The 10,000-nt window shown below is 45.5% G+C and overlaps 1 protein-coding gene across 1 annotated transcript in view; it reads left to right on the forward strand.

Moving 5' to 3' along the window:
- The window catches only part of col13a1 (collagen, type XIII, alpha 1), a gene marked incomplete in the record, with an annotated part of 134,259 nt that overhangs the window by 119,102 nt on the left and 5,157 nt on the right, over positions 1-10,000 (forward strand). Inside the window, 14 exon segments of the mRNA XM_062520299.1 lie at positions 903-1,016; positions 1,828-1,854; positions 2,078-2,122; positions 2,652-2,708; positions 3,017-3,040; positions 3,505-3,558; positions 3,785-3,829; positions 4,043-4,177; positions 6,320-6,391; positions 6,851-6,895; positions 7,197-7,247; positions 7,424-7,450; positions 8,066-8,152; positions 9,425-9,460. Coding sequence (XP_062376283.1) covers positions 903-1,016; positions 1,828-1,854; positions 2,078-2,122; positions 2,652-2,708; positions 3,017-3,040; positions 3,505-3,558; positions 3,785-3,829; positions 4,043-4,177; positions 6,320-6,391; positions 6,851-6,895; positions 7,197-7,247; positions 7,424-7,450; positions 8,066-8,152; positions 9,425-9,460 — 819 coding nt within the window.

The raw sequence follows: 10,000 nt of genomic DNA on the forward strand, positions 1-10,000 counted from the left end.
GAGTGTGGCATCTTTGTTGTGTGTTTGTCCAGTAATGAAACACAGTGCATAATAATTACATTCATACACAAGTGTTTGCCAGTAGTGAAACACAGTGCATAATAATTACATTCATACACGAGTGTTTGCTTCCCTTCTGTTTAATGTTTGTTATTTACATATTTTTATTTGAGAAGTATCGTTCCTGTGCTAGTCTCCATGGTTCATAATGTCTTTGTGTTGAAGTGCACATGTTGTGTGTGTCTCATGGTGTTCCTGTGCTGTTGCAGTGCACATGTTGTGTGTGTGTGTCTGTTGTTCCTGTGCTGTTGCAGTGCACATGTGCATGTGTGTGTGTGTGTGTGTGTGTGTGTGTGTGTGGTGTTGCTGTGCTAAGTGGCTCTGCTGTGTGCTGCATGTCTGAATGATGTTCAAGAGCCCTCCAGTCTAGACACAGCTGTGCAGCCTTGTGAAGAGCTGATGGACATTAAAAACTGCCGTGTGACATATATATCCATATTCTGATGCACAGCTGATAGTGTTTGGATTTCATGCTTCGTTGTGTGTGTGTGTGTGTGTGTGTGTGTGTGTGTGTGATGCACAGCTTATTTAGTTGTATTAATGCAACTAAATTTCCCCCTGTGGGATGATAGAATTGACTTGACTTATGTAGTAGTGTGAAAATGCTTGTCAACACAGATTAGTGCCATTACTCATATTCATATATCATATAACACACTGATATGTCTTCTTCCTCCTCCTGCTCCTCCTCTTCCTCCTCCTCCACCTCCTCCTCTTCCTCCTCCTCCACCTCCTCCACCTCCACCTCCTCCTCCTCCTCCTCCTCATCTTCCTCCTCCTCCATCTCCTCCTCCTCCTCCTCCTCCTCCTCCTCCTCCTCCTCCTCCTCCTGCTGTCTCCAGGGTGATAAGGGAGATAAAGGAGAAGCCAGCGCAGCAGGAAGCGGAATCAAAGGAGAACCAGGAACTCCAGGAACACCAGGAAACCCGGGCCTCCCAGGTCCAGCAGGACTCAAGGTACCGGACAGTGGGCCCAACTGGACATTACACACACACACACACACACACACACACACACACACACACACACAGAGAGTCACTGAATTGGCACAACTGGACATTATACACACACACACACACACACACACATACACACACACACACACACACACACACACACACACACAGAGTCACTGAATGGGTCCAACTGGACGTCATACACACACAAAGTCACTGACTGAAACTCTAGTTCTCATCCATAGTGTAGAGTAGTAGTCTGGCCTGTAGAGTACAGGGTTCTGTGGTATAGATAGTCTGGCCAGTAGAGTACAGGGCTCTGATTATGGATAGTCTGGCCAGTAGAGTAAAGGGCTCTGATTATGGATAGTCTGGCCAGTAGAGTAAAGGGCTCTGATTATGGATAGTCTGGTCAGTAGAGTACAGGGCTCTGATTATGGATAGTCTGGCCAGTAGAGTAAAGGGCTCTGATTATGGATAGTCTGGCCAGTAGAGTACAGGGCTCTGTGGTGTGGATAGTCTGGTCAGTAGAGTACAGGGCTCTGATTATGGATAGTCTGGTCAGTAGAGTACAGGGCTCTGATTATGGATAGTCTGGCCGCTAGAGTACAGGGCTATGTGGATAGTCTGGTCAGTAGAGTAAAGGGCTCTGTGGATAGTCTGGCCGGTATAGTACAGGGCTATGTGGATAGTCTGGTCAGTAGAGTACAGGGCTATGTGGATAGTCTGGCCAGTCGAGTACAGGGATCTGATTATGAGTAATGTACGTAACATGCCATTTGTGTAAGTAACCATCCTGGTTCTTTTACAGGGTGATAAAGGCGAGCAGGGAATCAAGGTAAGATGGATGCTGTTTTCATTACATGTGTGAGTGAATAGCTGTATAGAATAGATCGAGTGTCTTTAACCATGTACCTCTATGTGTGAATGTGAGATCTGTGGGTGAGATATGAGACATATGGGTGAGATCTGTGGGTGAGATACAGTATGAGACATATTGGTGAGATATGAGAGCGGAACCGATCCCCTCGTTGATCCTCTGGCTTGTTCTTCTCCTGTAGGGCGACGTAGGGGCAGCAGGAGCAGAAGGACCTGCTGGACCAAGGGTGAGGAACTAGAGTACCAACCCCTGCACTTACCCCTGAGCTAGTACTAACCCCTGAGCTAACACCAACCCCTGAGCTAACACCAACCCCTGAGCTAATATCACCCCTGAGCTAATATCACCCCTGAGCTAACACCAACCCCTGAGCTAACACCAACCCCTGCACTTATAGCACACCAACCCCTGAGCTAGTACTAACCCCTGAGCTAACACCAACCCCTGAGCTAGTACTAACCCCTGAGCTAGTACTAACCCCTGAGCTAACACCAACCCCTGAGCTAGTACTAACCCCTGAGCTAACACCAACCCCTGAGTTAATATCAACCCCTGCACTTACTGTACACCAACCCCTGAGCTAATACTAACTACCGCACCGTGAATATCTGTTATTCTCTGTCATTCTCTAAATCTTGTCTGTTGTGAACATCTGTTATTCTCTGTTGTGTCTAAATATCTTTGTTGTTGTGAACATCTGTTATTCTCTGTTGTGTCTAAATATCTTTGTTGTTTTGAACATCTGTTGTGTCTAGGGACCCCAAGGACCTGCTGGAGAGCCAGGCAAAGCTGAAATCAACAACAATGAAAATGTGAGTGTGAGGTTGGCGCTCGTAAGGACCACACGCAACACACACAACACACCTGAATCCAGCTCGCTAACCTCTACCACACGTTCACCTGCCATTTTAGCACATTTAGCACACACTTTAATCCAAATGGACTTGCAGGTGCACTTCTTCAGAGACAGGAAGTTCAGATACTCATCTCCATTGCTATGGGTGTGCTCTGGATTTGCCCTTTGGTACCTTGCTCCTCTAGATATAGTTGAATATATATATGATAATGTTTAAAAAAATAATATATAATAAATAATAATGTTTCTCTTTCCATGTTACAGGATATCCGAAATGTTCCGCTTATGGTAAGTGTTAATGTGTCAATTAGTCAATTATGTGTCGATTAATGTGTCAATTAATGTGTCAATTAGTCAATTATGTGTCGATTAATGTGTCAATTCAAGCCAATTTCCTTAGTGCAGGTCGTTCATGGTCTAAGGATTAGGTTCCTTAGTGCAGGCCGTTCATGGTCTAGTGAAGGATTAGGTTCCTTAGTGCAGGTCATTCATGGTCTAGTGAAGGATTACGTTCCTTAGTGCAGGTCGTTCATGGTCTAGTGAAGGATTAGGTTCCTTCATTCATGGTCTGGTGAAAGTTGTTCATAGTCTGTGAAGATCATTCATGATCTGGTGAAGGATTAGGTTTAATCTTTTCCCCTTACTAGGGATCATATAATTAATTCTATATGATTAAGCATTAGTGTGTGTGTGTGTGTGTGTGTGTGTGTGTGTGTAATTCTCATCTCCATATCCACTCTCTCTTGTCGCAGGGTCCTCCTGGTTTACCGGGCCCTCCAGGGACTCCAGGCAGTAATGGGATGAAGGTACCCCCCCCCCCACACACACACACACACACACACATACACACACATCTTAAATGAATTTGGGTACTACAATGTCTCTTCCTGATTGTGGCCTATGTGTACTCCCTGTATCCCTCCCGCATTCTATCTGATTAATGTGACCTATCCCGTGGTGTTTCCTGATTAATCTGACCTATCCCACGGTGTTTCCTGATTAATCTGACCTATCCCACGGTTTTTCCGGTAGGGTGATATCGGATTACCAGGACCTCCAGGACATGACGGAGAGAAGGTAGGTTGTTGATGCTGTAATATGTTGTTTCTGTGACATGTGAAGTTACTGAGGCATTGATAGGACTGAGATCTTCGGTCACCAGTCTACTTAGACCTTAACAACATGCAGGTGTTGTGGAAGGGTTGTGGAAGTGTCACAGAAGGGTTTCAATGTTTACATCTTACATGTGTTTGTTTGTTTGTTTGTTTGTTTGTTTGTTTGTTGATGTAGGGTCCGAGAGGGAAGCCAGGAGAGCAGGGTCCAGCAGGGCCCCTCGGCCCAGAGGGCCCCCGCGGAGAAGGGGGGGTGATGGGATATCCTGGACCCAAAGGGGACAAGGGGGACATGGGCCTGTCAGGGTCACCCGTGAGTACCTCAACACCAATAATATACCATACAGTAAACAGCCTGTGTGTGTGTGTGTGTGTATGTACGTTAACCCGTGAGTACCTCAACACCAATAATATACCATACAGTAAACAGCCTGTGTGTGTGTGTGTGTATGTACGTTAACCCGTGAGTACCTCAACACCAATAATATACCATACAGTAAACGGCCTGTGTGTGAGTGTATGTACGTTAACCTGTGAGTACCTCAACACCAATAATATACCATACAGTATACAGCCTGTGTGTGTGTGTGTGTACGTAAACCTGTGAGTACCTCAACACCAATATACCATACAGTATGCAGCCTGTGTGTGTGTGTGTGTGTATGTACGTTAACCCGTGAGTACCTCAACACCAATAATATACCATACAGTATGCAGCCTGTGTGTGTGTGTGTATGTACGTTAACCCGTGAGTACCTCAACACCAATAATATACCATACAGTATACAGCCTGTGTGTGTGTGTATGTACGTAAACCTGTGAGTACCTCAACACCAATAATATACCATACAGTATACAGCCTGTGTGTGTGTATGTACGTAAACCCGTGAGTACCTCAACACCAATATACCATACAGTATGCAGCCTGTGTGTGTGTGTATGTACGTAAACCTGTGAGTACCTCAACACCAATAATATACCATACAGTATACAGCCTGTGTGTGTGTGTGTGTGTATGTACGTTAACCCGTGAGTACCTCAACACCAATAATATACCATACAGTAAGCAGCCTGTGTGTGTGTGTGTGTATGTACGTTAACCCGTGAGTACCTCAACACCAATATACCATACAGTATGCAGCCTGTGTGTGTGTGTATGTACGTAAACCTGTGAGTACCTCAACACCAATAATATACCATACAGTATACAGCCTGTGTGTGTGTATGTACGTAAACCCGTGAGTACCTCAACACCAATAATATACCATACAGTATACAGCCTGTGTGTGTGTGTGTGTGTGTGTATGTACGTTAACCCGTGAGTACCTCAACACCAATAATATACCATACAGTATACAGCCTGTGTGTGTGTGTGTATGTACGTTAACCCGTGAGTACCTCAACACCAATAATATACCATACAGTAAACAGCCTGTGTGTGTGTGTGTGTGTGTATGTACGTTAACCCGTGAGTACCTCAACACCAATAATATACCATACAGTATACAGCCTGTGTGTGTGCGTGTGTATGTACGTTAACCCGTGAGTACCTCAACACCAATATACCATACAGTAAACAGCCTGTGTGTGTGTGTATGTACGTTAACCCGTGAGTACCTCAACACCAATAATATACCATACAGTAAACAGCCTGTGTGTGTGTATGTACGTTAACCCGTGAGTACCTCAACACCAATAATATACCATACAGTAAACAGCCTGTGTGTGTGTGTGTATGTATGAATGTATCTCAACACCAATGCAGCATACACTATGCCTGTGTGTATGTATGTATGTTTACCTTACACCTGAAACAACCTCAACATACACATCCAGAATGGATGGATTTTGTGCTGTTTTGCCTGATTTTCTTATTTGTTTAAGATTGAATTGAAAGATTAAAAAAAAAAAAAAAACCTTAACAAGTGCATTTGTAGACTACATGTGGTCCTCTGATATGGGCACTAAGTGTGATGATGACTCTTCTTTCTCCATATCTCTGTGAATCATTAGCATCTAGGATGCTACAGTAGGTCATCTGGGATTAGCACCTAGCTGTAGCGGCTAAACAATACTACTGATGAGCTCTCTAGTGTGAGAAGTTACCACTGATCTATAAAGAATAGTTAGAAAGGTATTATTTATAGATCAGTGGAAGTTACATGTAAGATGTAGTGTCAGGGTGAGCAGCATTGCCTCCATCTCTGTTTTAATTTAGAAGTCCATAGACACCCAATGACCCTTGTCCATTGTGCATTTGACCCTGAGTCAAACTGAATTGAGTTGATCTGAATTGAGTTGAGCTGAATTGAATTGATCTGAATTTAACTGATCTGAATTGAATTCTAAACTAACCAGCGATTGACTTACTGAGTGATCTGATGTGCCGTAATCTGACTCTGCTGGAGTCTCCTAATCTGTGTTAATCTCCCCGCTCTCCTTGTTCGTTCTGTAGGGATTAGACGGCCCTACGGGAGAAAAGGGGGCAGCTGGACCCCCAGGTCCCATTGGACTGCCAGGCGCAATGGTACGCAGTGGTGCCCCTTTGGGCTGGCATGGGCACGAGCACCGCCCCCCCTTGTGTGTGTCTGTGTGTGCCACAGGGCAGAGTGTGTGCCACCCTGTCTACTGGCATGTTTGCTGTGCTGGAGTTGGTGATTTAGGTGGAGTAGGTGGACGTTGTGTGTTGTAGGGTAGTGGGTGTGATCTGGGGTGGGTGTTGTGTGTTGTAGGGTAGTGGGTGTGATCTGGGGTGGATGTTGTGTGTTGCAGGGTAGTGGGTGTGATCTGGGGTGGATGCTGTGTGTTGTAGAGTAGTGGGTGTGATCTGGGGTGAGTGTGATCTGGGGTGGGTGTGATCAGGGTCCTAAGGGTGGAGGAATGTTCCAGTGTTTGCAGTGGCTCATGGGTAGATTGTCATTGAGGTTTGAAGGTTCTGCGTTCTAAAGATCTCTTTGTTCTCCTTGTTCTTGTGTGTTCTACCCAGGGCCAGAAAGGAGATGCTGGAGACAAAGGAGGAGTTCCTGATATGGTAAACACAAACTTCTTCCCCTCCAGTTCACTATACTAGCATGTCATTCACATACAACTCAGTTTCCTCTTCTTCTTCAGTTCACTATACTAACATGTCATCCACATACAACTCAATTTCCTCTTCTTCTGCAGTTCACTATACTATCCACATACTGTAGTACTGATTTCCGACTTACGTCAGTTTTGCCTTTCCTACATGATATCAGAAGTTATTGTGCTGCAGATGAATTGTCAGTTGTAGTTGTAGTCGTCAGTACTGGGTAGATACCAACTGATAACTTCCTGTTTCCTTGATTCAGGTCTATGGGCCCCCAGGACCTCCAGGGGCACAAGGGCCAGTTGGCCCCATGGTGAGTGTAATCCACACTTCCTCCTTGATGCAGCATGTGCATTATGGGAAATGTAGTTTACAATAGCGACAGTACTATCTGTTAGTTCTGGTTTGGTTTGTATGGACATATTCTCCACTAAGGATCCAGGTCCTTGTTGCTTCCCTGAGCTCACAGTCCTCTCCTCTCCTTTTCAGGGGCCTCAGGGCCACTCTGGGCCGAAGGTGAGTGTCTTAGAGACTATAAGCTGTAGTATGGTACTGTAATAGTACTATAAGACTATAAGATGTAGTATAGTACTGTAATAGTACTTTAGGACTATAAGATGTAGTATAGTACTATAATACTGTAAGCTGCAGTATAGTACTTTAATAATACTTTAGGACTATAAGATGTAGTATAGTACTATAATACTGTAAGCTGCAGTATAGTACTGTAGTAGTACTATACGACTATAAGATGTAGTATAGTACTGTAATAGTACTTTAGGACTTTAAGATGTAGTATAGTACTATGATACTTTAAGCTGCAGTATAGTACTGTAATAATACTTTAGGACTATACGATGTAGTATAGTACTGTAATAGTACTTTAGGACTATAAGATGTAGTGTAGTACTATAACACTATAAGCTGCAGTATAGCACTGTAATGATACTTTAGGACTATAAGATGTAGTATAGTACTGTAGTATAGTACTGTAATAGTACTTTAGGACTATAAGATGTAGTATAGTACTGCAATAGTACTAAGACTATGCCGCTATAGGTTATGGCTGGACAGTGTGTTTAAGGTGTGTGTGTGTGTGTGTGTGTGTGTGTGTGTGTGTGTGTGTTGCAGGGCGAGCCGGGCATTGGTATGCGTGGGGAGAAGGGAGCCACAGGCCTGAAGGGAGACAAAGGCGACAGGGGTCATCTAGGACTGCCTGTAAGTACACACACACACACGCACACACACACACACACACACGCACGCGCACACGCACACGCACACGCACACGCACACGCACACGCACACGCACACACACACACACACAAAAACACATATACACACACATACTATGTTATCCAACCAACCAAACCAACCCTGTTTATAACCAACTGACTACTGAAAGATGTTCAACAGACCTTTGTGTTGCTAGTCATCTCTGTGTTAGTGTGTTAGCACAATAACGTCTCAAATTTGCCTTGCTCAGACACTGAGCACTCATGAGGTGGTTGTGTCTTTGGATGTGAACTGAACCATCTCCAGTCCCTAATAAAGACCAGTCCCACTGAAAACACACTGACTCATTCACCTCACTGTGACTGGCTCATGAGAGACGACAGATGAGATCTGAGGAAGTCTGATCGTCATGTTACGGTCGAGCGCTTCTGTAAAATCTCATCACCTGAAGCGTTTGGAGCGGACACAGCAGACCTATAAACTACTACGTGTTTGTGACCTCACATAATGTACTTTCTCAAAGGGGCTACGTGTCTGCCTTTGAGATGTACAGTAATGTAATATGGTGACATTATTACGCTTCCGTGATAATGTGTTATTAGTCCTCTCATTAATATCATTACATTACTTCATCACGTCTCTGGGGTCTTTTTCCTGACTCACCATTTCACCTCTTGGCTGGGTGCCAACGCTGCCCGGCTCCATTCTAGATGGACGTCCATCACTGATGGCACAGTAACTCCTTTTGGACCTTTGAAAATCGAGAGTTAATGGGACGGAAGCTCGGCTGGGCAGTGTGAGATGTGTCTGGCCTCACCTGTGGTCAGTGTTGCGGTGTGAAACAGTGTTGTGTCTGGTGTGGTCAGGACCTCAAGTCCATCTGCCACCCTGAGAGGAGGCTGTCGTTTGAAAGGAGTTACTGTTGTTCTGTGTTCACCATTGTCACCCTCCAATATCCCACCATGCCTTTCATATCCCTTCTCCTCTATCAGTCACCCTGTTCACCCCCCCCCCCCACCCTCCAGTATCCCATCACCCCTTTCATTCACCTCCCCCCTGTCAATCACCCTGTTCACCCCCCCAGCAGGAGATTGTGTTGTTGTTTTTGTGTCACTGCTTAACTCACTCCCCTCCTCCCTCCTTTCACTCCTCATCACTTCTCTCCATCCCTCTCTCCTCTCTCTCCTCCTCCTCCTATCTCTCTCTCTCTCCTCCTCTCCTCCTGGCTCTGGTAATTCTTCGCGTCCTCCTCAGGGGGCTCACGGGTTAGATGGCAAGCCTGGTCCAGTGGTGAGTGGCATAGATTCCGTCCCCCTCTCTCTTCTCCTCTCTCCACTCATCTCTCGCTCTCTCTCTCTCTCTCCATCCCTCCCTCCCTCCCTCCCTCCTCACAGCTTGCCTGCAAGTGCTCTTCTTCTGTTTGCACCGCTTACGTCTGTTGACACGTCTGCTTGTCTGGGTTCCGTCTCATTGTCAGTGTTCCGTCTGCTCGCCAGTGTTCCGTCTGCTTGTCAGTGTTCTGTCTGCTTGTCCGTGTTCCGTCTGATTGTCAGTGTTCCATCTGATTGTCAGTGTTCCGTCTGGTTGTCAGTGTTCTGTCTGCTCTGTCTGCTGGTCCATTGTCTGTGTTGATGTCTGGTGCTTGGGAGAGGCTTATTTTAGATGGACTACGAGGCTGGTAATGCAGGCATATAGTCAGAGGTTTAACCTGACCTTGACCTTCCCTTGACCCCTGAAAAGGTCTGATTTGGTCAAGTCCGCCCCGGTGTAGACCCCTCCCTAGTGGACTCTAAATAGATCCACTGTGGTTTGTTTTTCAAGCTGTCAGCA

This window comes from Sardina pilchardus, chromosome 18 (genome assembly GCF_963854185.1).
Source record: "Sardina pilchardus chromosome 18, fSarPil1.1, whole genome shotgun sequence".
Classification (NCBI taxonomy): Eukaryota; Metazoa; Chordata; class Actinopteri; order Clupeiformes; family Clupeidae; genus Sardina; species Sardina pilchardus.